This window comes from Sus scrofa, chromosome 14 (genome assembly GCF_000003025.6).
Source record: "Sus scrofa isolate TJ Tabasco breed Duroc chromosome 14, Sscrofa11.1, whole genome shotgun sequence".
In the NCBI taxonomy this organism is placed as follows: domain Eukaryota; kingdom Metazoa; phylum Chordata; class Mammalia; order Artiodactyla; family Suidae; genus Sus; species Sus scrofa.
This window is the reverse complement of record NC_010456.5, coordinates 127,063,661-127,090,603: the sequence shown is the minus strand read 5'-3', so window position 1 is coordinate 127,090,603 and position 26,943 is coordinate 127,063,661. Positions and strand designations below refer to the sequence as shown.

The window sequence follows — 26,943 nt, the reverse complement described above, 5'->3', positions numbered from 1 at the left end:
CAGTGGAGATGCACGCAGAAACCTTTCCTCCATAATTTCCTCCATATTTCAAGTTTGCTCATATGTTAGCTGAATCAACCACATCAGTCAGAGAATGGAGAAAAAAGTTGGAGATTCAAAGAATAGCACTTGGAAAATGGATTCCTTCAGTATCAGGTATGGTGAGGGATTAGCTCACCATAGTCAGGAATTTGGGAAAGTACTGTTATATTCCAAACAAAAATAGAGAATATTGTGAAGGGTAAATTCTTCAATGAAAGATATCCTTGGAAGGTATGTCTGTATGTGCATGGACATACACAGACACATAACTTTTTCTTAAATTAACTCTAGCCATTGGGAAAATCACGCAGAATGTCCTGGAGTTCAAACAAACAACATGGTAGTTTTATGAGGGATTTTAATGGTAACAGCCATACGTTTCTGAAATAGCTGTTAGTGATACAACTTTTTAAAAATTATAAACACAAATGATTTGAGAACAGTTTTTCTAATACATTAAAAAATGTATTTATCTAAATTGGTTTTAGTTCTGTCTACCTTATCCATGTTGATCCTACCTTACTATATGTCTTTGATGAGTAGGTACGCGTTGTCAACTGTTAAAAAAACAAAATCATTTAATTTTTTAAATTATAAAATAAACTATTATAGTGTTACATGTAATATGATTTTTCTTTGCTATATGTCATGAATTCTTGCAATAAATGAAAAAACAAAGAGTTTCTTCAGGGGGAAGTATCAAATGGCTGATTAAAATATGAGCCTTAAGTATTTTACAGATGTTTTGGTTAGCTAGCTGACAGCAGAAGAATATAATCGCCTAATCTCGTTAGTCAATTTTCCCCTGACAACAGACTGCTTTTCTGTAACTTTGTGTGCAACTGGGGAAACAAGCACCTTTCTAAACAAACAACATAATAAGCTATATCATGTGAGATTTGTAACTATCTAATTTCACAAGCTACTTTTTTTGTTTTATAGGCTAAAGAAGAAACATGAGTTACCATTTTAGCCAGTAGGATTCTTAGAATCCTTCAGGAAGTTAGCAGGGGGGCAGGGAGCAGGATTAAGGCAAGTCCATAGAGAGCTGAAATGACAAAGGCTGGCCTGTTTGTTATCCTTGGTAGACAAAGGCTGCCTTCTGACTCTGGCATGTTACACCTGACTTGAGGATCTGATTCTCTCTGATCAAAAGATTATGGTTCTCCTGGCTTTTTATTCCCCCCCCCCCCGAGCCTGTGGCACAGCTAAGGAGGGCTATTTCAAAGAAATAGTGGGCATTTCTTATGAAAGAAAATGGACCACTCATGATGGTGGTGTGCTAAAGCCTTACGTGTAAGAAGAAGTATGTCACCCAGTGTTCTGTACAAACACCTGAGTGGTAATGGAGGGAGAAAAACCACAGCTCTGCCTCCGTAATAGACTTCCTAGACGAGCCAGGGCAAGCAGCCACTGCCTGGGTCTTTCTCTGTCATCTTGAAGGTCAGTATCCCTTTCCACAGGAGCACAGCTTTATGGCATCTCTTGTTTCCTTTAGTGTCTTCTGAGCCCTGAATAATACATTCATTCACTGCCTCCTCTGTTAAGAGGACGGGATTTCCGTGCCGGGCCCTTGCTTGTCTCCCTGTATGATTCTAACCTTCCCTCTTTGACAATGAGGTTGAGGTGTGCTCAAGTGCAGCACTTCCTTGGGTAGAGGCCACTGGGGAGCATTATGTGCCTTCTTTGGCAGCACGGCACCATTGTCACCAGGTGTGCAGCCAGGGTCATTCTCTCTGAAGAATCAGCCACATTTTTCAGTGCCGCAAGAATTTGGGTTCAGTAACTCGTGGCTGCCATATCAAGATAACCTTCTAAGGTGAGTTCAATATATCCGTTCTCTTCTCCACGTGGTCGATCAACACACATCAGAATCTTAATCATCGATGTGCAAGTACCTTCCCACCACTGAATTTCATAGAGTTAGCTCATCAAGAGGTGTTCTTGTGCCGTTCTTTTGATACCAAAGCTAACATCTTACATCATCAGTAGCATCTTCTTAAATGATCCAGCACTATGTGTTGTTAATGGTATGCACATTAAAAATGCATATACAGCAAATTCATTTTATTTCCTAACTCCATTCAAATTCTGGTAATGTTTTGGTGGTTTGACTTTTATATTATTTTGTGTATTGTATTAAGACATTAACCTTTTTGTTTTTGTTTTTGTTCTGTTTTCACTTTAGGGGACACTTAACAAATCCACTAGTTCAAGAAGCTTAAAATCCCTTCACATTGAAAACACTGAAACTGAGTTAGAAAGGATTTTGCGTCGCAGAAAGTTGACAGCAGAAGCAGATAGCAGTAGTAAGCTCGTTTGAATTCTCCACAGTTCTACTCTTCCTCTCTGCAGCATCTTCAAGTCCCTTTTTAACATAAAATAATCTTTTAAAATTATTAAATTTTTTTGATGTGAATGAGAAGTATTGGATGGGCAAAGTACTTAGGGACACCTCACTAGATCTCTTATGTATATTTATTTATTTGGTATATTTATTTGTTTTTAGGGAATCAGGCTCTTATGGATCTGGTTTCGCTTAATGCAAGATGCCCAGCCTCAGAGACATTAGGATAGGCTTTGGCAACAATGTAGCATTGAGTAAAGGCTCCCTAACCAGAAGGCAGCAGATTGAATCCTAGCCCTGCCATTTGCTAGCTGCCTACCCTTTAAGCACTTATGCAAACTCCCTATGCCTCAGTTTCTTCATCTATAAAATGAGGATAGTAAAAACACTGTCATAGGATTTTTCTAAAGATTGAGTCAATATATGAAAAGTGCTTAGCACTGTGCCTGGCTCAAAGCACACAATAATTAGTAATAATAATAGTAATTATGCATCAGTTACGAATGCAGAGAAATCGTCTTTATTCTTCATATTCACTTAGTTTATTGTCTCTGCCTGTGAACCAAGTGAATGAGAAAGTCTAGCTTTGTCACCAACTGTAAATGACCATCTGAGTGTCTTGAGCTCAATTTACATTTATGTCATGATACAAATGTATTAGAACAGAGAATGTGGTTCCAGAACTCACTGTATATATCTTCGGTTTTTTTCCATCAGCTTGGTCATGGGCATTAGCAGAGCCTTTATGAGATTTTCCCCTTGTTGTCAGGAGGCTGGTTTGAAAAACTACCCTAAAGTAAAATTAATAGCAACCATAGCTAATGAGCTGAATCTGTTAAGGATTCTGTTCAGTCAACTCCAGTTAGTCCATCATAACCATTTAAATTTGCATGTTTACCAAGTTTAAATTGCTAGGATTGGGTTTTTTGGATAACGAAGCTCTAGGTTTCACATAGGGATTTACTCAGTTGAGTAAATTGGGTCCTTGAACCAGAAGCAACATTATACCAGCCAAACCTTTATTATAAAAAGATGAAGCATTAATGGACTTCCTTGGGAAAAAAAAAATCAGTCATTCAGTTTTTAGTTTGGTCTAGAAATTCTGCTGTTAATATCCTGTAAGAATTATCCCCCACCTCCCAGTAACCACCTCTTAGGAAAAGTAAGGGATTCCTTAAGGAACTTTTTTTCTTACGATTGCCTTACAGGCATTTACCAGCCTCCATAACGAACCATTATTCATTTGTGACTTGATCAATGCTTGTGACTTTTGCCTCGTTTCATCCTTAAAGTATTTGTGTAGTCATCATTTATTTTTAGGACTTTGTAGATGCCATTTTGGTGCTCTGTGGCTTAATATTTTGTGTCTTGCCACTGACCTTTTTGTTCTTTGAGAGGCATTCTTACTCCACTGACTCAGTCAAACATGCAGCCCTCACTATTTCACAGTTATCCATGGGAGAAATGAGGAAGCATTGTCATTTTAGTCAGTGTGAAAATTTAAATATTTCAAAGTGTGGAGCAAGGGAGGAACATATTTTACAGGCATCTTTAAATCTTTCATTTTATGGATTATATTCCGCTTATATATAAATAGCCAAGGTGTCATTTGAAGGAAGTTAGAATAAGAGATAATATTCAGGAGCTCCCGTCGTGGCGCAGTGGTTAACGAATCCGACTAGGAACCATGAGGTTGCAGGTTCGGTCCCTGCCCTTGCTCAGTGGGTTAACAATCTGGTGTTGCCGTGAGCTGTGGTGTAGGTTGCAGACGCGGCTCGGATCCCGCGTTGCTGTGGCTCTGGCGTAGGCCAGTGGCTACAGCTCCAATTCGACCCCTAGCCTGGGAACCTCCATATGCCGTGGGAGCGGCCCAAAGAAATGGCAAAAAGACAAAAAAAGGAGAGAGAGAGATAATATTCAGTAGAATCATTCATATTTGGATAGAGAAAGAACTGTATAATTGGTAGGGTGGAGAAGAAACATACTTGTGGGTGAGCAGAAATTTTCTTATAAGTTCTCTAGTAGTCAAAGCAAAAAAGGCAGGGGGAAGGGGGGGAAAGGAGCTTAGAAATTCTATCATCTAGTGAAAGAAATCATGCCGTTTTTTACATTGTTTTAAATTTTTTCTAGCATCAAACTGGCAGCAGTATTTATTACCATGTAGATCTTTTTATAAAAGTCATGGAATGACAAGATAAAAATGCCAGAAGAGGAAGAAATAAGCTAAAGCAGCACAACTGCATAGTGGGAACAAATTACAGAAATGAGTTTGATGAGTTTGTTCCCTGAATCTCTGAGATTTTTTTTTCATCACACCAAGGCTTATGGGAAAGCGGAAGGTGAGGTCACAAGGTGGAGAAAGGAAGAAGCATCATTAAGAGAGGCAGAGGCAGCCTGAGGTTGGCAGAACTCAAATCCCAAGTTAATATCTCCTCCAGTGGCCAGGGAAGCACATTTTTCTTTAGAATTTTTCATATGGACCTAACTGGTACTCCCTTGTTTGATCTAGACTCCAAAACTGACATTTCAAAGAGTAGCAAGTGCCTGTTGGAAAACACTGGACAGCTCAAATAGGCTGCAGTAATAATAATATTAATCAGCATCAGCATCATCTTAAATATTAAGCATTTTTCTTTATTTCTTTTTGTATGTAAGAAAAATAAGAGCTCTGGCTCAGCTCACCCACTCACCCTTCCTTTTAATTGGCTTCAGTTGCAGAACAAGCAGCAGGCGTTGGTGTGTATTCAGAAACAGATCTTGCTTTTCTACAAGGACAGCTTGTTTAAAGCTATCTAGTGTTGTGGTCCACGATTATCCAAGGGCAGAATAGGGCTGCTCTGAATCGAATCTTGACTTTAGCTTCATATTTACATTTTCAGGAATGAACTTTCTTGATCTTTCTGCCCTTTTCTTTACTCCCACATCCCCATGAAATATGAGGCTTATCACAGGCAGGAGGGAAAGGCCTTTTGAACAGAATATTCAATAATGTCACAAACTTGTCTGTTCAGATGATATAGAAGAAATAAATGAGGAAGACCGACACTGATGCTTTGTGAGTTGAGGGCTTCCAGTTGACAGAGGAGGGTCTGTGTCTCCCACATGAAGTAAGGCTAAAGGAGGTACACTGACAGAACGGCTGAACAGTTTTCTAGCCCCTCTTGGATAGATTTTTCAAATTAGAACTTCATTTTCGGAGTTCATATGTTATACTGTCGCAATACATCAGACATATTTATATATAGTTAGAAGTGTAAAATCTGAGATTTAGGTAGAGAAAGAATTGTCTAACTGGCTTAATATGAATGATCAAGGATTAGCTAGGAATTTTGGATTGTACCCACTAGTACTTTCCATTTTAGGAGATGATCTGACATCTCTTAAGGATAAAGAGACTCCCAATTTTTGTCGTTTTCTTAGTGGCACCTTTCAAGGTTGGTTGTTCTCTTTTTTTTTTTTTTTTTTTTTTTTTGTCTTTTTGCCATTTCTTTGGGCCGCTCCCACGGCATATGGAGGTTCCCGGGCTAGGGGTCGAATCGGAGCTGTAGCCACCAGCCTATGCCAGAGACACAGCAAAGCTGGATCCGAGCCGCATCTGCAACCTACACCACAGCTCACGGCAACGCCGGATCGTTAACCCACTGAGCAAGGGCAGGGACCGAACCTGCAACCTCATGGTTCCTAGTCGGATTCGTTAACCACTGCGCCATGACGGGAACTCCGGTTGTTGTCTTTTTTAAAGAGTTCTCATTTTATTGGTATGGTACCTGTGTGACATTTCGTAAATTGCTTTGTTTTAAAAGGATTCCTCCTGAAGCTTCAAGAAAGACATATTTTAATTTTGCTTTGAAAAAAACTGTCTAGGACAGTATCTAACTAATCAAAGATAGAAAAAAAGTAATGATGGAGCTTATTAGCTTCAGTGCTCATACGTTTTAGATTGATATGCCAATAATTTTAGTAACAAGCCCTATTAGAGTTTTCTGATCTAATCCAAAGAGTAGAAAAGTCCAAATGTTAAAACAGCCAAACTCTTTGCCACTGAATTTTTATAATCCTGTGTCTATATTTTAACAGGAAGTAAATCCACTTACTTCTCAATCACATTAAAATGAAAATGTTCATAAAAGCTGTTTAATGCTCAAGAAGCCATGAGCTGTTTGAAAAGAGCCTTTTGACATCATTCCATTTTCTGTTTAAAATCAGAGCTGAGTTTTGGGAAGAATTAACTCTTGAGAGGCCAAATGGTTCACCTAGGGCTGTCAAAAAGCCATACTCTGTGAGAAGTAAAGAGTTTTCACAATTCCAGTATTCCTAAGGACTCTGGTCAGTTGAGGGAGCCTTGGCCTGGCCTTTTATGGTTTATTAAAGGTCTGTACACAATTTCTCAGCGTGGTCCTGGGGCACTGAAAAGCACTAGTACCACCAAAGCAGAGCAGATTTCTAATAGGAACATTTTCCAGCAGGCTCTTGAAATTTTAACAGAATTTGGCCTTTCACTTCCTGAGGGATTTTCAGCTAATCTGTTTTTCAGTACCATATTAATAAGCATCGAACAGAATTATTAAACTTGAGGTATGTGTTTGGTTTTAAGGTCCAACTGGAATATTAGCCACCTCAGAGTCCAAATCCATGCCAGTGTTGGGTTCTGTATCCAGTGTAACAAAAACAGCCTTGAACAAGAAAACTCTGGAGGCAGAATTCAACAGCCCGTCCCCCCCAACACCTGAGCCAGGTGAAGGGTCGTGTAAATTGGAAGGATGCACAAGTTCCAAGGTTACCTTTGAGTAAGTAATGCTGCTCTTTACTAAATAGTGTGTAGAAGCATCTGTCATGACTAACTTGTGTGTTACTTTGCTTTGTTTCTCTGTAGAAAGATTTTGATTTGGTTAGTCAGTAAATACTCTTCTTCCTCTGTTTGATGAGCCAATTTTTGATTCTGGGCTCCTGGCTTAGAGGTCTTATTCTGATGCCAAGCACAAACATATAAAGAGAATGCCTTCCCTAAACTGGTTTCGTAATCAGGTTCTTCTATACAAAGAACTGACTTGGATGATCCTTATTCAGCATCAAAAGACACTTAATCATTCTTTCCAGATTAAATACTTAGATCATTCCTCTTAATGGCTCACAAGCAGCCAAAGAAGATACTAGATCTTCAAATGTGCTTTGAAGGGTACATTTTTTACAACTTTTTTTTTCCAGTTTTCAAGTAAAGATGGGCCTTAATATTGCTCTATCCTGAGACTGAAAACATGCTACGTAGAGTTATGTAGATAGACTGACTTAAAAGTGGCACTTTGATTGTCAAAGAGTTAATCCTGCTATTGAATGCGTTTCAGACAGATCTGGTGGCGGATCAATTTGTTTTATAACAAAGGCAAGCTCTTTTTGAAATTAGACTAGTTTTGCTTTAGTTCTCTTGCCAGGATGTCAGCTGGTTTGTCACATAAAGAAAAGGAAGAGGTGAGACAAATCAGATCAACGAATATTGTAATCACGGTTAATTAAACCTCTGATTTCCTGTTCTATCAGGAGAGAAAGAACCCTTTTCTGTAGCTCTACCTGTCTTAGTTTAAAAGGTGAAGCCTGGACAAATTAAGTTGAAATTCAATTTAGATCTATTTTTGCCAACTGGTACTTTTTTCCACTCTTGCCTTTCTCTTACTAGTACTATTAACTTTTTTCCCCCTCTTTTGGAATGAATGACCTTCTTTGCTGATGTACAGTCTTATCTAATGTCATTGTATTTAAAAGTACATTTTCTCCGGCAGTCATGTGTTTCCTTTCTTTTGACTGGAGTCATTTGAACAGCTCTAACAGAAAGATGATCTTTATTCATCCTTCATCTTTCTTATTAAATTTGTTTAGCACCTAATTTGACATCAACAATCTGGCTACGTTTGAACCAATATCCAGACACAAAAGCAATTTGGCCGAGACAAGTTAGTTTCTGAGAAATGCTTCAATGTGTGTGCATAGATTTTTTTCTTTTACCATTTTACACAATCTTAATCAGAAAATACTGCAACTCCTTCCTCCTTTTGTCTGCCTTTTATTCTCCAAAAGTAAGTGGAAATTACATTTCCAAGAAAGGAAATGAAATAATTGCAGGCCCAAGGTCTGCAAAATGTGTGCTGAATTGACAGTGAAAAGGATCCATGTGTTGACAGACACAGTTGTTAGATGCCATAAAGGCCTATGTGAAGCTCAATTTATTTCTCATCTTGCTTGTTCAATGACTGCTTAAGAGACATGTTTCAATTTATCTGCTTAAAGCACTAATACAAATACTCTGTGCTGCTGTATTAACTTTTAAACTTTGTAACCTAATGCTTGATTATTCAGTTCTTGACATTCTTTAGCTGAAATAACTAACGCCATGCATTTTCATATTGACAGTCATTTAGCACAGAAGCGTGCCTTTCTGAAAAATGTGTTTAAGTACAATTAGACTATCCAAATGAATCCAAGTATTTTGTGTATGTACATGGTAATTATTCACTTCCCAAACAGGCATGCTTCATTCATTTATGTTTAAACCTAGCTTTATAACAAGCAAAAGAAATTTAACTTAATGTAGTCATATGTAAGCTTTAAAAATAAAAACTCATGTGATTTCTTAGCTCCTCTAAACCTGGTTTAGCTCCCAGAAGTGAGAAGGGATATTTTTGAAGCTGCTTCTGGCTGGCTTTGACGAGTCAGCTCACTCTGTTATACTAACCATAAGGTAGAGGCCACCACATTGTCTTATCTCGTAGACTGGAATTGTCAAGGCAGTTTGAAGTGAGATCAGCAGTTAAAAAGTGAAATGTCTCCTTTGCTTTTAAAAAGTGTCCTTGCATTCTAGTAATGGCACTTTTATTTCGATCTGTGGAAGCACCGCCATAGTGTTTTTCAGGTAAGTGGCACTATTGGCTCTTGATGGGGAATCACGGTCAAGGGAGGATCTCAATCCCAGTAGCCTCTAATACATACACTATTGCACACGTGCGCACGCGCACACACACACACACAGGTCCCTATCACTCTTACGTACACTCCCTTCCGCCCTCCACTTTGGCCTCTCTGGCCCAGCATCATTCTACCCCAGCTCTTTGCTTGTGCTGTCCCCTCTACCTTGTATGCCCTCCCCCAGTAGCTGTGCCATCTCATCATCATCATTGCTTTGCACAGACATCGTCTTTTCCATGAGGCCCACCCTGGCCACCCTACTTAGAATGGTGACTCCTCTTCCTAAACTCTGATTCCTCCTTACCCTGCTCCATTTCCCCCATAACAGTTATCTTCTAACATACCGTGTACTTTATTATATATATGCCTATTTTCTCTCTTCCCCTTTTAGAATGTAAACGCCATGAGGATAGGAAATTTTTTTCTCACTAGTGTGTCTCAAACACCTGGAAAATGTTCTGCCTTATGGTAGGCTCTCAGGAAGTACTTATCGAATGAATGAAGGAAAATACATCTCTAGAATCAATAAAACAGCAGGATAACAATTAATTAGAATATTCAACCAACAGTCCCCCATTGTTTAACAGTAACATGTATGCACAAGCTAAATATTAGAGATTTGGGGTTGTTTGGTTGCTTATTTGGTTTTTTAAACATTTTTTTGAATGCCCAGGAGTTGCTTACATTCAGCTCAGTCTTGCATATCTTTTGCATCTTTGTACCTACATAAGATAAATTTATCAGAGACAACAGAATACCCAGTTGTAAAAGAAAGATTCAGCTGTGCTCACTTGGTTGGCCTCAGGTGGACAGGAAAATTTACTAACCTACTAAGAAACCTTTTAAAGGAGGAAACAAAGATGTTTTCTGGATACGACTTTCACTTAGCCAGAAAATTAAATAGCATCCAGCCATTGCCAAAAAGTTTACTTTTCCCAAATCAACATATGTGTGTATTCCAAATAATTGACTAACTCCTGTCTGGTATATTATAGGGCCAGAGATATGTGGATTTATTTCTTAGGAACTTATGAGATAGCAAGAGATAGCTTTCGTACTTAATTGCAAGGATTAATTAAAATTAACATTCTTGTTACCAGCCTAAGATTTTTTTGTTGGTTTGTTTGTTTTTTGTTCTTTGTTTTTTTAAGAAAAAAAGAAGAAAAAGGAAGGAAAAGATAATCAGGACTTGGAAAAGCCTAATGGCGTCTATTTCCCTTTTAATAATAACTTTAGAAATATTTGTGTTCTGTTAATCATTTCTAGTAAGTATATACTATCTAGTAATAATATCTTAAAACTAATAGTGAATTTGAATTTCACTAATTCTGATGAGTTATTATCCAGACAGGAATTAATGCTCATAATCTCCCTTTATGCTGTGAGGTAAAGAGCTGGCCAAGCAGTGAAGAGCATTAAGTCTTATTTGTGCTTTTCATGCTCTTTCTTGTTGATGCAGAGTACTCTGGCCATGTTAAAACAGAGTAAGAGGAGTTCCCGTCGTGGCTTAGTGGTTAACGAATCTGACTAGGAACCATGAGGTTGCAGGTTCGATCCCTGGCCTCGCTCAGTGGGTTAAGGATCCAGCATTGCCATGAGCTGTGGTGTAGGTCGCAGACGTGGTTCGGATCTGGCATTGCTGTGGCTGTGGCGTAGACTGGCAGCTACAGCTCCCATTGGACCCCTACCTGAGAACCTTCATATGCTGCGGGTGCAGCCCTAAAAAAGACAAAAAGACACACACTCACACAAAAAATAGAGTAAGACTCGTTGACTCAAACTGATCAATGGCTTGGATGGTCAATATAAAATAGGAAAAATTCCACATTATAGAATTTTTAAAAGGTAACTATTTCATTACTTTCAGACAGCTCTAGTATCTGGAAATAAGCTGAGTGTTGCACAGGGTCAAGAAAACAAAAATGATTCGTATTTTCACCAGTAAAAGCCAGTAGACTGACAAGGAGGAACAGGGAAGCACAGTGTGGCCAGCTTTCTAAACCAGTGTCTTTCCAATGTGGATGTGGCAGGCAGCATTGAGCTGTTTCCAGAACTCCAGCTCTACAGTCACATCTTGGGTTTACTATTTATTATTTATTATCTTTATGACCTCGGGCAAGTTCTTTAATCTGTGACTGTTTCCTCATGTGGAAGATGAGTGTAATGATACCTACCTTGTAGGGTTGTCCTGGAAAATAAATAACATATGAAAATCATTTCAGTAAATTCCTTTTCTGTCTTACATTAAAATGATAATGCTGACCTTGGGATTATCAGAGACAAAAGCGAGAGGTGAAAGCTTAGGTACTGAACACCTGGGTTATTGACAGGGGCCAGATTTCCTTGGGGAAATCATGTGATCTCTGTTTTGTTTTCTTGTTGTGTTGTTTCTTACCTAAAATTGAGGCAAGCAGATGAGGCTCTCTCCAGAGTCTCTCTCAGCTCTAGAACCCCAATAATTCCTCTCAAATGTGGTTTCTTGATAAAGATGTTCACAGTTAAGATAAAGGACAAGAGTTAATGAGCACATATTTTTTTTTTTACCCTCAATATGGATTTATAGTAAAACACACACCTAGAAATGTAACATAACTAATTTTCAAGCTACATCATGGGCACTTAAGTCTAAATCAAAATGAGTGTTATCCTGGAGGGTCATAGTCTTAGAGGTCAGTATATCCATTCTAACCCTGTCACTATTGTTCCAGATACTTTTAGATCTGTTTGCATTAGAGATACCTGATCACAGAGGAAATAAATTGGACAATCTTCCCTCTCTATTTTGAGGTGGAAGAAGTAGCTAAGAAAGTGCTTTAGAGCCACTCTGCTGGTCCTATAAAAGAATTTGTATATTTTGGTGAAAAAATTACATAGCCCATTTTAATCACCACTGTATGTTCAACCTATGTTTCCAAATGACTTTGGCTTTTGCAAGTGGATTCAGTTTTTAGAAATAGCCATCAGTTTGCCACCATTGCAGTTGCATTTTTTAAAATGTGACACAGACACTTGGCATGTCTCCTGACCACATGTACAGAACAATATCATGCAGTACAGTCAGAAAGCACCATGCAATACAGTCAAGCCAAAGCTTGCTTCTTTACCTCTAGTTAAATTGACTAGTTCCAAATTTACACATTCTGGGGCATTGATTAATGGGTAACTAGGAAATGAATATTTCAGAAGCACATGTAAGTTGAGCAGTAAGAAAATGCAGTATAATACCTAGATGTGGGTAGAGTTGTCATCCACTTCAATCCTGTGTGAGGCACCTGAGATATGTTAGCTCTGTTATCAAAGGAATGGGGAAGCCTGATGATCTTGATTGGGATAAGTGAAGTAAATGGGAAAACATCTGGGGATTAAAAATATAAGCCTACTACCTTCCATTGTATGTCTTTTTTTTTTTTTCTTTGCCATTTCTTGGGCCGCACCCGGGGCATATGGAGGTTCCCAGGCTCCAGGTCTAATCAGAGCTGTAGCTGCTGGCCTACGCCGTAGCCACAGCAACTCGGGATCCGGGCCGCGTCTGTGACCTACACCACAGCTCGTGGCAACACCAGTTCCCTAACCCACTGAATGAGGCCAGGGACCGAACCCACGACCTCATGGTTCCTAGTCGGATTTGTCAACCACTGAGCCACAATGGGAACTCCCCATTGTATGTCTTTTTCCTCTCTTTTTTTAGTTAATATTTTCTATTTCTCTTCATTAATATATACTAACATATATCCATGTTATAATAACATTCTTCCAAGAGGAAGTGTGTGTAAATTGCTATAGGCAGGATAGCTGTGTTGATTATAGATGGAGGCTCTGAGTAATGGAGCCACTTTCCAATTGGAGGGTATCAGGATTTTGGAATTTGCTTCTATGGTGTCTTGTTGTTACTAACATTTCACTAACATTTATTAAGCCGCTATTTTCATGTGTTATTTTCATTCTTCCAAAGGTACGAAGTGGACATTATCTCCATTTTACAGATGAGAAAACTGAGGCTTAGTGATATAACCAGTTTGCTCAAAATTCTATTCCTAGTCCATAGTTGGGTCAGATTTCATTTGAACAAAGCCATGCATTTGAACTATAGCATACCATGTTGAGTATATTGAGAGCTTTAGGAATGGCAGGTAAGAAAATTATTTCTCCTGGAGGAAGTTTTCTCCCATAGGAAGCAATGATTCTGTAGCTAAATTGCTCCATTTGCCTTATGACACATCCTGCTCCTCCTGCATACTCATAGATCATGTCATCTCTTGCCTTTTCCTTCCTTTTCCTAAGGCTAACCTAAGCAATTAAAGTATCTTTTCCAGGAGTTCCCGTTGTGGCACAGCGGAAACGAATCTGACTAGGAACCATTAGGTTGCAGGTTCGATCCCTGGCCTTGCTCAGTGGGTTGGGGATCCAGCGTTGGCGTGAGCTGTGGTGTAGGTCACAGATGTGGCTCAAATCTGGTGTTGCTGTGGCTCTGGTGTAGGCTGGCAGCTATAGCTCCCATTAGACCCCTGGCCCCTGGGAACCCCCGTATGCTGTTGGTGTGGCCCTAAAAGGACAAAAGACCCCTCCCAAAAAAAAGTACTACAAGAAAACTTAAAAAGAGTAGTTGGAAAATAGTTTTAATGTTTTTCATGTCAAATGTACAATAGTCATGCTTCACAAATTAACTTTGGAAATTACCATATTAGAATACCAGCTTAAGCTGCTTTTGTCTTTGGCATATCATTCACACATTTTTTAAAATATATTGACATTTTCAAACATGCGGAAGATTAGTTCATTCCCAGAAGTCAAATATCTTGAAAATTTCTGACTGTAATCTTTGGATTAGAAAGGTGTTGTACTAAATGATCATATGAGCGTACAAAGATGAATCACTGTGAATACAGTTTCAAAAACACACACTCTACAGCCCAAAATAAATGTTACTGCTTACCCACTTTATGCTGCACCTCTATGAGTCAGCTCCATCTTTGGTCAGTTACCAGTTAGCTCCTTTGAGTTTGTGCTTAAATGTCCACTGGTCATCGTATTTGAGGACATCCATGTTCTGTAGCAAGGCAGGACAAGGGGGCCAACAGTATGGAGAAAGAGGTAGGCAGGTCTTAAAAGAGGTCTGCGTCTCGGTCAGGCAGAGACCCAAGAGTTTCTTGTGTTCTCACCATCTTGCTTTTTCATCTCTGCACAGTCTCATCTAGAAGTAGCCGTACTTGTCTGTATTGAGCTTTATTCAACTGAGTGCACTTTTTCTATTAATTACTTTCAGGAAGGTGGCTATCCTCCTGACAGTTACAATTAAACAAGGTGGTCAGCCTCAAAGATCATTTTTTTAGTTCCTCTTGTTACATCTCTAAAACCTTGCTTTCAAGGGGAGAATCCAGTTTCCATTGTAATTGGTGTGATTTGCAGCAATTTCATACCTGTGTCCTCATCTCTTGGTCATTCTCAGAGATGCTTTTAAGCCAAAGTTTCTGGACACCCTTCCAGTTAACACTTCTCTAATTCATCATGCTTCTCTTTAATCCCAGATTTCCCCAAAACTCTAAGTTTATCAGGCTCTTTAAAACTTCTGTTTTAACCATTAGATAGGCAGCTAACTTGCTTTTTTAGTTTGGGAGGTCAAAACAAATCACATTGTGCCCCAGAAGAATTTAAAAAACAAAAACCCATATAGCAATTACAGGGCTTCCATTTCAACAGAAAAATGATCTTTTCCAATGAAACTATTTTTATTTTAATTTGCACTTAATTTCGAGATCTGTGATGCCTCTAAATGTGACTTTTGGCCTCACACAGATTTATTTTTGCAAGAGCTTATCTTGTTTGAGCCATTAACTGGATACCAAAGGGTAGTTGATAAACGATAAATTTTAGATGTTTCATAGTGTAGTCAGATGTTTCTCTGAAAGAAAAAAAAATCTAACTGCCTTTCAGGTTTTGAATTAAAAGTAAGATTTACCTCTAACTGGTCTCTTTCATTTTTTTCCCCATTCTTTCCAGTGTGAAACTAATGTAGAAAAATGAGATTGAAAAGTATTGCTCTTTTGAATTGGAGCTGGAGAATCTGAGCTTTTGAAATATGTTACCAAATAGAAATTGAGATTTGCAGCTTGCATTTAGGGAAACTTGGCATAAAATTATTGTCTCACATATTGATCGCAGCTGGAAATTAATTTGGTTGGTCATATAGTATTCTTCTAGACAGATCTGGGTCAACATTTTGTTCAAAGGGGAATGAGAGAAGTTCTTTTAGTCCTTGTGGTGGAAAGAGTGAGTTTTCTTCCTGCTGCTCCCATCTCTACCATTTTCTCCCTCCTCCTCTCCTCTCTCGCTTTTTGTGTGTGGGGGGGGGGGAGGGGGAGGTGTTTGCATGCATAGTATAGAGGAGAGGAAGGAGGGCACCTTCCCTGTACTTCGTAAACATTTATTTCTGAGAAGAGACTACTAGCCAGCAGAATGAACTCCATGGAAGTTTCTGCTTAATCTGATGCTCTTATACAATTAAAGGATTTTCTCAGCTCTCAACTGTAATCTTAGTACCGCTGAATTGTGTACTGACACTGCAGGAAACAGCTCTGCTCAGCAAAGCACTACTACAAAGGTTCTCTATGTGTGCCTGTACATGGACAATTAAGTTTTAACAACAAAATTAGGAGAACAACTGGATGTTCTGGAGGTTGAGATCTCCTCACTGAGTCTCTTTTCCCCCGTCCCTCTGAGGTTTTCCTGTGAGCTGCTCCGTGGATCCGCCTGTCAGCTTTGTCTTACAGGTGTTTTGAGTTGCTCTACAGACAGGAACTTCTTCCAGATTAATTGTTGAGGCTAGTGTTAAAACTCTGTTGGATAAGTCTCAAAAGAACTGTTAAAATGCTGCTAAGTAATTCTCAATTCTCTCAGAGAATTAATTGCCTTCTACCGTGTGCCTCCAGTTGCAAACACCTATGACTTTAAGAGAGTGATCATAAAATACGTCATTTCTGCCTGGAGAACCAAATTGCTTTTGGTGCTTTGTAATTTTTTAAAAACATCTTTCAATAGTCTCTACAGTATTTGTGTTTCTTTCATTTTTGTATAGTGAAGTAGTGGAAAGTTTTTAAATTTATTCAAATAGAAGTGGCTGATTAAAACTTAAATGCAATTTCCAGTCTGAGGATAAATTGACCTCTTGAAACTTAATAAATGCTTTTCTCTGAAATACATTTTGTCATATAACTGTATCTAAATAAGCACACTGAATTAAAAGTTTAAAGTACATAATATAGTAAATTTAAGGAAAAATCTTTCAAAATTGAAAAATATTGTTCTGAAAATTAGGAAGGAAAATGCAAACATTTTGTGCATGGCAGCTTTCCTGAGGAGCCAGCATTATATATGGTGAATTTTTGGGAAGATTTTATGTCTCTTAAAATACCTCTTTTAAATGACACATTTCCTAGCTGAGATAGCAGTGGATTTTCCATGGTGACTTAAAGTTGTACAAAATTACAAAAAGCTTTAAAATGGCCCAAAAAATGTATCATACGCATTTCAGAATCTTTGCCTGAACTAAAGTCAATCTTAGCTCATGCTTTATCATTGATTTTGCTGGTGAGAACAGTTCAGTTTCCTCAGCCTCCCTGGGCCAGTGTATTTTGGAGTCTGTAAATGTGCACAGTCCAGCTTACACTAGAGGAATAAAAGAACTGGGACAAGGCTTCACAGCATGTACTGTGGTCTGGGATGTAACCCATGCACTGAGATGCCTGTGCTGCAGTTACCCCACCAAAGAAAATACGGCTCAGTGTGGACACGGAGGTCTTTGCGCAGCCATTGTTACCTCTCTTAAAAAGGAATTCTTATGAATCTTGATAGCAAATCAGCCTCTAGAAGCTGATGTCAGATTTTCAACCATGACAGCATTCTGTTTTTTTAATGATGTTATTTTTCAAAATTTAAAATTCTGTGTTTTTCCTTCAAATAGAACCTGACCCAAATTGGCAAGCTAATTTGTTCTTTGCGCTAAAATGGAGTTTTGTTTTGTTTTGTTTTGTTTTGTTTTGTTTTGTTTTTAAACCCTTCTAAATGTACACCTTTACTAACAAATTGAATTACCTCACCATAACTAAAAAGACATTTTAATATTTTAAGATGTATGAGAATTCAGAGAATTGATTATTTTAACTTTTGGTTAACATGAATACCTTAATTTCCCTAGTGAATAAAAAAGGAAAATGAAAGTTTTGTATTTTAATATGACATCAGTAACATGTCTGTTTTAATACAGTGTAATTTACTGTCCAGTAAGCATTATCTATAAAGTGGAGTTTATAAAAGTACACAAAGCCAAAAGAAATCAGCTTTGTCCTTCCATCATTATATTTAACAGTATTAGAATTAGTAATAATACAGGAAGTTTCACCTTATGTTTGAAACTTTATTTCGGGGAAACTGTGGACACGTTTGTTAAAATATCCTGAAAATAGGATGTTCGAGGGAGACAATAAAAATTACCTCTGCTGTAATGCCACTCCTGTTCACTGCTGTAGTAACTGTAAAAAGGGCTTGGGGGAAAAAAAAACTAAGACTTTTTATTTTTACGCAAGGGAGAATAAAAACTGACTTCGTCTTTGGAGTTTTCCTAGGAAACTACTTTCTAAAGACAAATTTAAATCTTTCCGTTTTCTGTCCTTGAAGGTGGTAAATATGATTGCCGTTTTATCCGTTTTTATTGTAAATGAAACAGAGTTCAGACCGTCCGGCTGCGCGTCATCTGTTGGCTGGCTGCCACGGACTAATGCAGGCGTCCCACTGGGAGACCAGAGAAGAACTATACTTTGATTCACCAGATTGTGTTAAATAGTCCAGCTGTTGCGATTTGAAAGATAGTTACCTCAGAAGTGAAATAGAAATGAACTTGGCATTTATGCCGCAAACCATTTTTATACTGTTTGGCAATCAGCTTTTCAGAGGTAGCATTTTATAAAATAACTCTCACCGCTTAAAAGTTTCATTCACTGTAATGTTCAAAATGTCCCACCTTTATATTATCAGTAAAATTAAGCCTGAGCGATATGCAAAATTTGCATGAAATAAGCATTTTTCCCCCTTCATTTCATGAGCTTTGATTGTATTCAATTGAGCTCAGAACCATGTCTATTAGGGCTCTTTTGGGCTTTAGTTAATTTGAATTGCAGCCGAAATGTTAGCTAGAATGTTGTTGAATATAATTGGAACATGGAAAGTTGATTCTGAAAGGAATTTCATTGAATGCAAACAATGATGTGCTTTTTAAAAATTAGAATGCTGTACTTTCATCCCTTGTAATACGGCCTTAAGAAATCACTGAGTCCCTTTATTATAAAGTTCAGCTTGGGCAGTACCGTTTCCAATTGTTCTGATTCTTCTGGTACCAGGACCCGTTGGAGTCGGGTTTTTCCTCTTACCAGCAAGTGGCTCCATCTGTCCAAGCCTCATCTTCGGGTTCTCTTATGTTGGGGAAAAGTAGCAGCTTTCTGAAAGAGCAGCCAAGTTGTACTTGGGCCTCAGGCTTCATAGAGTGGCATAAATTGCTATATTGGGCCTCAGGCTTCATAGAGTGGCATAAATTGCTATATTGTCTCCTAGCTTTTATTTGGCTTTTGGGGGGTTTTGTTTTGTTTTGTTTTGTTTGTTTTTTTGTCTCGAAATAGCCTTTCACTGACAATCTAAAATGACCCATGAAAATATCTATTTGAATGGATCAAAAATCATTCCCAGTATGTTGTAGTAAGAAAAAAAAAAATAGAGGACAGGAAACCAAGATTCCACAATTTTAATCCTGTATCTGCTATGATCAAATTGTATGTCCTTGGACAAATCATTTATCTCACTGTTCTTTGATGTCTTCATCTGACAAATGAAAAGGTTGGACTGGTTCATGTCATAATCCCTCCTAGCCTGAGTATCCTATGATTTCTGTCTTCATAACATCTGAAAAATTTAAGTTTTACTCGGAGATCTTGCAGCACAAAGGTCTGCCCTACTCTTTGTGGATACCGAATTTTAATTCCTCATTTGTGGTTACTGCTCTTAGATGAAGAACCAAAGTACAAAAACTGAACAGAACACTAGTATACTATAATTCCTATTGGATTGTTGTATTTGAGCACCTAAGTTTTTTACTTTGGGAGAGAAGCTTCAGATTTAACCTTCTAGAAGGGCCACTATGGCTGTCTAGAGCAGAGCCTGGGTTCTTGCCACCAGGACTGATAGGGCTCTCTGGCTCTTTCAGTAAGATGTGAATGGAGCTAGAATGAGGCCTAGGAGGAAGGCCCTTCATTCCAGAAGGAGGCCCTTCATTCCTGGGCAGTTCCTCAAGGGAACCAGGAATGGATTTAATGATGTCAAACCAGGAGGAGCTAACTATAATTGACAAAGGGAAAAAAAAACCAAGGGATAGCTTGAAGGGATGGATTTTATATTTATAGATCTGAAAGAATCAGTAAACATGCCACAATTAGCCTGTGGCATCACGGTCATGTTTGTAGAAGATGCCTTGGGTTGCCTTGGGTAAAGAGCTGTGTGATGTTGTGGGAAAATCAGGAACAAGGAGATAGGAGCTTCTGATTCTTGTCCTGGCCCTGCCACTAATGAGCTGTATGATTTTAGGTCAGGCTCTTTCCCTCTCCACACCTCATTTTCCTCATTTGTAAAAGGACCAGCTGGACTGGATGATTGCCACCATCCCTTTTAGCCTTAACCCATTGGGGTTCCAAGTCAGTGGTCATTATCTTTAAGACACTAGTTACTCTCACTCTCAACACATAGATTCAGAGAAATTTCCCACTGTGCCAAGTTCAGTGATAATCAACAAAGGAGTTCTCAAATTGGAGCCTACAGGTGACTTAATAGATTCCTCTATTATCGAGAAGCTTACTTCAGGAAAGAACAGCAGTACTCTGGACTGAGATAATTCCAGGACAATTTCAGCCTTGGCAATACAAAGTTTCTGAGTTTTCAGTTCAATCAACACCTATTTGTTGCTGTTGTGGAGCCCTGAGAGCACTTCCTGGAAGTTTTCAGCCTCCAGCTGATGAAGAAAAGCTTTTTAGGATGTGTTCACCACCCCTTCACCTGCAGACACACATGGCCATGAAAACATCCATGGTAGTTCTACAAAAGCGATGAAGGTCAGTATGGGTTGATGGAAGTTGCTCACCTAGAATGAGATGGATCCTTTGCATGTGTAGAGCAGATTGGCTGGCTTACATACAGTGGGCTCAAGCCCAGGGTGGGAGAGCCAGACTGGGGCCTTGACCAGCAGAGTTTGTGTAGCTTTGACTAACAGCTTAGCTTGGCTGGAGCTTCATTTCCTAGAATTCCCTTGTCCATTTACTTGCAGGTTAGGGTTGGCCACAGGAAAAATTTGCATGAGATTTGGAAGATGGAAGTGACATAGTAGTCTTTAAAAAAAAAAAAAAAATTCTCTGAAGGTCTGTGTAGGGCAGGCCCTATTACAGTTTATGCACGTTGTCACCTAGTTAGCACATAGTTTCTCCGGCTCCCCGGCTCCCCCGATCTTCTCCACCTTCCCCAAATTCTAGGCCAGGTGCATGTGCAATTTCATGTGGAAGGGTTCCAGCTGACCCTGCAGCTCATCTTCACCATCAGGATTGGAGGTTGTGAAAGACAGATGCAGCTCTGGTTTGTCCTCAGCTTCTTGCCACTTTCCACCCATCTTCCTTTTCAGCTGTAAGAACCGTTGACTTCAGGCCCAGCATCATACATAGAGTCAGCAACCTCACATAAACTGTCCAACTAGCTCTCTCCTTGCCTCTAATAAATCCCTTAGGCCATTTGTGGTAGTTCTGGTTCTCAGACGCTGCCCTAATGGATTCAGTCTTTTAGGTGTTGCCTGAATCAGAGAAAGTTAAGGCAGGTAGCAGCAGAGAAACCATATCTCATACTAATTCCCAAAGCACAGTGACAGATATCTTGAGTAGTGGATCTTTGGCCAAGGTGAATGGACAGTGTCACGGTATTTTCTAATAACAAGGGTGTCGTCAAATGCAGGCAGAAATAAAGCAATCTGTCCTCACTACACTATAGCTTTCCTCTCAGGCTCCTGGTCATCTCTTTGCTTTTACCACCTCCAAAGAAGACAGTTTGTGGTAGTCACTTATCAATGATGATCAGGTCACAGAGTATAACTGGATAGCCCTAGGGAGTGGTTTTCAAGTATTTGGACAAATCTCATAGTACTTGTGATAAAACTGTCGTCACTGGGTTTGAGTTTTTGGTACCTGTGGCTGGATCATGCAGGCCACTTTGTCTCAATAGTTGAACACTGGTTCTGTTGCTTTTGTTGTATAAGAGACCTCTATACCTACTCATATCAAACCTTGGTTTCTGTGTATTCATTCTGAGCCTTTCAAACACAGTTAGTTCATTAGTTTACTCCATCTGTTTATTCCACAAATGGATCTGCCCTGGGTGCTGGTGTATAACTGTGAGCAAACCTAAACAGCCCATCTCGTGGACACATACATTTTATTTGAAGAGGTAGACGCTAAACCACTGATTGCCATTATTTAATTGTAACTGTGGTAAGTCCAACAAGGGAGAAGTATTAGGCGGTAAGAGAGTATCTAAGCAGCAGATCTAACCGAGGGGCCAGGGAATAGGAGAAATCAACTCCTGGCAAGGGCCTGGTAGAGCAGTGGACAGACCCTGGCTAACAGTTCACCAGTACATGTCCTGACATCCAGAGGTGGAGGTGGGACAGGGGTGTGCTGATCATGGTTGATATCTAGCATTTGCCAGGAAGACCAGATGAGTCTGAATAGCCCTTGCCCTGCCCACTACATACCCCTTAACCTCCAGGCATCAGGTCAGCAGTCCACAACCTTCAGATGGTAGCTCCTGACCAGTGACTTCTGAGAGGAACAGGTGCCCACAGCCTAATTTCCTGGCACATGGCAAGTGAGGAACATTTCAGGACATCTCTGTTTCTACAAGGAAGTTGTCACCCCTTCAGCTTGAGAAGCAGTAGCTTCTTAGATCAGAAGAGAAGAGAGGAAACCTTGATGGCAAAAGAAACTGCATTTGAAATTTAGTAAGAAATTTCTTGGAAGTTCCTGTTGTGGTTCAGCAAGTTACCAACCCAACTAGTATCCATGAGGATGCAAGTTTGATACCTGACCTTGCTCAGTGGGTTAAAGATCTAGCATGGCCATGAGCTGTGGTGTAGGTTACAGATCCTGCATGGCTATGGCGTAGGCCAGCAGCTGCAGCTCTGATTTGACCCCTAGTCTGGGAACTTCCTTATGCTGCAGGTGTAGCCCTAAAAAGCAAAAAAAAAAAAAAAAAAAAAAAAAAAATTCTCAAACATGATTCTTTGTAGAAAAAGTGTATGGTCACTTAGCATTTCAACTTATTCTCTGGATTCTCCTATCTGCCCTAGTTCCTTCCGTCATCCCTCCCTAGGTCTGACCAGAGTTACTCTTGCAAGTGTTGACAGCAGCTGGCACACCTCTCAGCTGTCCATCAGGGATGGGGGTGATTAATTTCCCTCCTTGATGCAGTCTCCTCAGAGCTAATCTGCAACCACATGGACTCCGGGACACAAGCAAGGGGTTAACTGGCTCCTTCCAGCTGCCTGGGGGTGGGACGGGAGTCTGGGGGCGGCAGGCATTGGGAGGTATGCACAGTGTCCCTGAGCTTTGTGCTTCTCTGAGAAGAGCATGCAATTAAGCAGGTAGGTGCATTTGGCTTTTAACACTTCCGCAAGTTAATTGCTCTGACTTTTTCTGCCATTCTTCTGGCCTTGTGCTCCTAATATGTAATCTAATAGCCTCTTCTTCTTCTTCTTCTTCTTCTTTTTTTTTTTTTAACGGCTGGCTCCTCAAAGACCACTTTTTGCATGTTGATTAGACTTAGAACATTTTGGGTTTTTTGCTCATCTGAATGGAGGAATATGAAAGACAAATATTTTCTCTCTCTGCTTTTAATTTTTTTGTTTAACTGTTCATCCCCTAGGCCTCCCAGTAGCACTGGATGCAGGAGACAATACATTGGCAGTGAAAAACAAGCTGAACCAGTTGTAGTTTTAGATCCTGTTTCCACATATGAACCCCAAACCAAAGACCAGGTTGCTGAAAAAGATCCAACTCAACACAAGGATGGTGAAGGCGAAATTAAACCAGAATACAAAGAAGACAGCGTTGAGAAAATAAGAGATACGGATAGCTCCAACTGCTGATCCATAAACCAGAAGGCTGACATGTTCAGAAGTCCTTTTTAATAAGCACATGATTAGTTCTGATGTATTGGCAAGGGCTATAGACATTCTGTTCTTGTCACTGTATTCAGAATATAGGTTCTTTTCTGATGTCACTTTTGTAAGTAGTTGACCTATAAATATAAGTAAGCTATTTAGCAAAATACACATTCTTTGTAGGGTTTTTTTTTTGGATCTTTATAGAAATATGACTTTTTTTTTCTAATTACTGTATTAAGTGTGACTTCTTTTAGAAGGTTACAAAAAATTCAAATGTTGATATCTTTTTAGGTAATGTGCATACCACTAATCCAATGTCATGCTCAAAGTTTGCAGCACTTGTGGATAATTGGGTAAATGGAACTGAACAGTTTAAGGTGATTTAAAAAGCCCCCAAAGAAGCTTCTGTTTTAGGTCTGATCCTTTTTTGATGGAGACACTGCAGTAGCATGGAAATTGTTAGGCACTGGGGCATGAAAATTACTTTCTAGGGTATACGGAGATAAGCGGAAAATTCAGGAGCTGGCATCAAACTAGCAGCCTCATACTCAATGTTAATTACACGTATTATTAATTCTGGGATGAAAAGTACATGCTCTTGTGTCCAAAGCTTCCCAAGGACTTTGGTGGGAATGCTCTAGTGTCCTGAGTGCAGAATTGAGGTGAAAGTCCAAACCTCTGAGTATTATCTTGGTGAACTGTGTGCTGTGTGCTCTGAGCTGTGTTTTCTTCTGTGCTCATGTGGCACAAGTACCATATTTTATCACAGTTCTTATGTACAGTGAAGATAAGTGACAAGCATATAATTTTCCTGCTTCACTGCTGTTCTACATTATGCAGGTTTGTTGTTGTTGTTTTTAAAAGAAATTAAGTGGTAGTTAGTCTCTAAAAATACAATGTTTCAGTCTACCACAAGGAATAAATAGAAATGTAATCAGGGATTTAAAAAAAAAATAACTTATGCAGCTTTTCAAAGTTGATTGTTTCAAAATTGGTGTTTATTTAAAATAAGTGGTAATGTACTTGAATGCATTTTTTTATGACAGTGATTCAGCAATGGTAATTTTACTATTAAAGAAAGTGAAAGGTTTAGTTTTGTTAGCATGGCTCAGCATGAAGCTGTCAGGTGTTTCTCACCTAAGGGCAAAAGAAAATGATAGTAATAATTGCAATAGTTGTATTTTATTTTTGCACGTATGCTAAGCATAGGCTTGAAAAGGTGGCTAGGCAGGTAAATGTACTTCCTAAATTTGGAGATAATTATCTTTCCGTAGCTTCATTATACGTGACTGTTTCCATGTTCTTCTTCCAGTGATGATTTTACAGTTACAGTTATCAGTTTACTCATAGGGAATTAAAATGTAATGTTTTTCAACTGTGATTTCCCCTAATTGAATAATACTGCTATGTGATATACTAACTACAAACTGCATTATTAATTCACTTAAACAAGTTCTGTTATGCTGTGATTTAAACTCTCCTCACCACACTTATTAAAAAGGACCAACAGTTGCCCACTAAGGGTCAGTTGTGGTTATTGACATGTTTGGTTTAGTTTCCCCAAACTTGACATTCTGTATTAAGAACATTATATGACTTGATAACTTTAGTAATTTTTAATAATCCACAAAACGGTTTATTTTGAGGAATTTAATTTTGTGTCTCTTCCTTCTTTTTGCATTCCTATGTCTGTAATCAGTCTGCTGGCATATGTCTTACACATATTTGGGAATACAAAAATACACACACTTGTTCCATATTTTATCACACACCCTTTCCAGGGTAAGGAATTAATATACGGCTATATGTGTTAGCTGGACCAGGCAGTATTTAGTCACTGGTATTTAGACACTGAAAGTATTCTTGCCTTTTCTGAGCTGCTTATTCCTTCAGCATGATCACAAAGCATTTTAAATTAATTTGATAAAATTAATTCTAGCACCCTTCTCTACCTGAGCTAGTCTCACATAAATACCTCACCTCACCTCGGCAGTTGATCAGTCCTTTGGAAATTCTGACTGGCAGGAGTTAACAGAGCTCTAAACCACCGACCTTGGCTAGATGGCTGGATGTTTTGGCTCTGGCTTTGTAGTGCAGGTAAAGATTATGTTAATTATACTTCCAGACCATTTTGTTTGTCAGGTAAATGACAGTCTGTCTCACAGAATCTTAAAAACAAAGTTTGGATGATTTTTTATAAATGCACACTATACATGTTTAATCACTTGCATGTTTAATCACAACTTGAGCTGCTGTGGCAGTAAGTATATTGTCATCACTGACCTTAGGAAGATCATCAAGCAGCTTTTCATTAAAGATTGGATTTGGTTTGAAGTTTCTTCCCAGTCCCACTGCCATTTTCTAATACAGAGAATGACTAGTTTCTTTCATCTATTTTACATATTATATCATTTTTATATCTATTATATACCCTTTAACAAATATGGAGAGAGAGAAAAAATATATATATATATAAATAGAAACAGTGCTTATCACTTGCAGAAACTTAAAATGCAACATGTCCATTGGTGACCCCAGTCCTGGAGTGAGAAAAAAGTGAATAGGCTGTGCTCAGTGTTGAAATTAAAGTGTTCGCTTGGTTGAGGTAATAAATCATCTCTTTGGTTAGTTGTTAAATTATTAACATAGTTGCACATTTTCACACTGGTTTCATTCATTTAAGTATAATTTGTATCACAGTTCCAGGGCATACTGTCATGCGATCTGTTACAGGTGGGGTGTGTGTGTGTGTTTGTGTGTGTGTGTGTGTGTGTACACATGTGCAGAGGTGATGTGAACACTCAGTCATATTCTTCCTGCCTTTAAAATGAATTTTTCTTCCAGTTTCTCATAACCCATTGTTTACTGTTAAGCATCCGGAGAGGCAGAAGCAACCACAAACTGTGACACGGTTCTCCCAACTTAGAGTGATACCAGCCAGTTCTCCTGCCCTGTGCTCTGAGAGACTCTGCCACTGCTTTTAGAGTAAGACCTTGGCTCTGCCATAAGGCCATTAAGTTCCCCTGTCAGTAGTCTTCAAAAGGAGAGGGCCTCAGTGTGCTTAGTAAAAACGTATAGAATATATCAGAAATCTAAACTTAGCCATCTCTCCCACAGGTCCATAAATAGCAATTTATATAATTGAGGGGAAAAGCAAACAGTAGCTTTTAACAGGAAATCTAAATCAATCATGAAAAGCAACTGATGTTATTCTGTCCCTAGGTTGTGTTTGAATATGTGTATGTCTGTAGTCCTCTGCTCTAACCCCAATACTGGCTTTCAAAAGAGATTGCAGTCAGTCCCTATGTTGCATCATTTTTAATCACCCATTGCATGCTGTTGTAAAAAATAATTGGGCATTTAATTA

The 26,943-nt window shown here is 38.9% G+C and overlaps 1 protein-coding gene across 4 annotated transcripts in view; it reads left to right on the top strand.

The window, feature by feature from the left end:
- SHTN1 (shootin 1) overlaps nt 1–25,097 on the top strand; it is a 109,716-nt gene extending 84,619 nt beyond the window's left edge. For 2 of the 4 annotated variants that reach the window (XM_001925635.5, XM_005671488.3), the window contains exons 15-17: nt 2,231–2,351; nt 6,984–7,176; nt 23,336–25,097. In XM_001925635.5, coding sequence (XP_001925670.2) covers nt 2,231–2,351; nt 6,984–7,176; nt 23,336–23,558 — 537 coding nt within the window. In that variant the 3' untranslated portion in view covers nt 23,559–25,097. Of the gene's footprint in view, nt 1–2,230; nt 2,352–6,983; nt 7,177–23,335 lie in introns of those variants that run through there. The other 2 variants (XM_005671487.3, XM_021073402.1) reach the window with 2 other exon arrangements.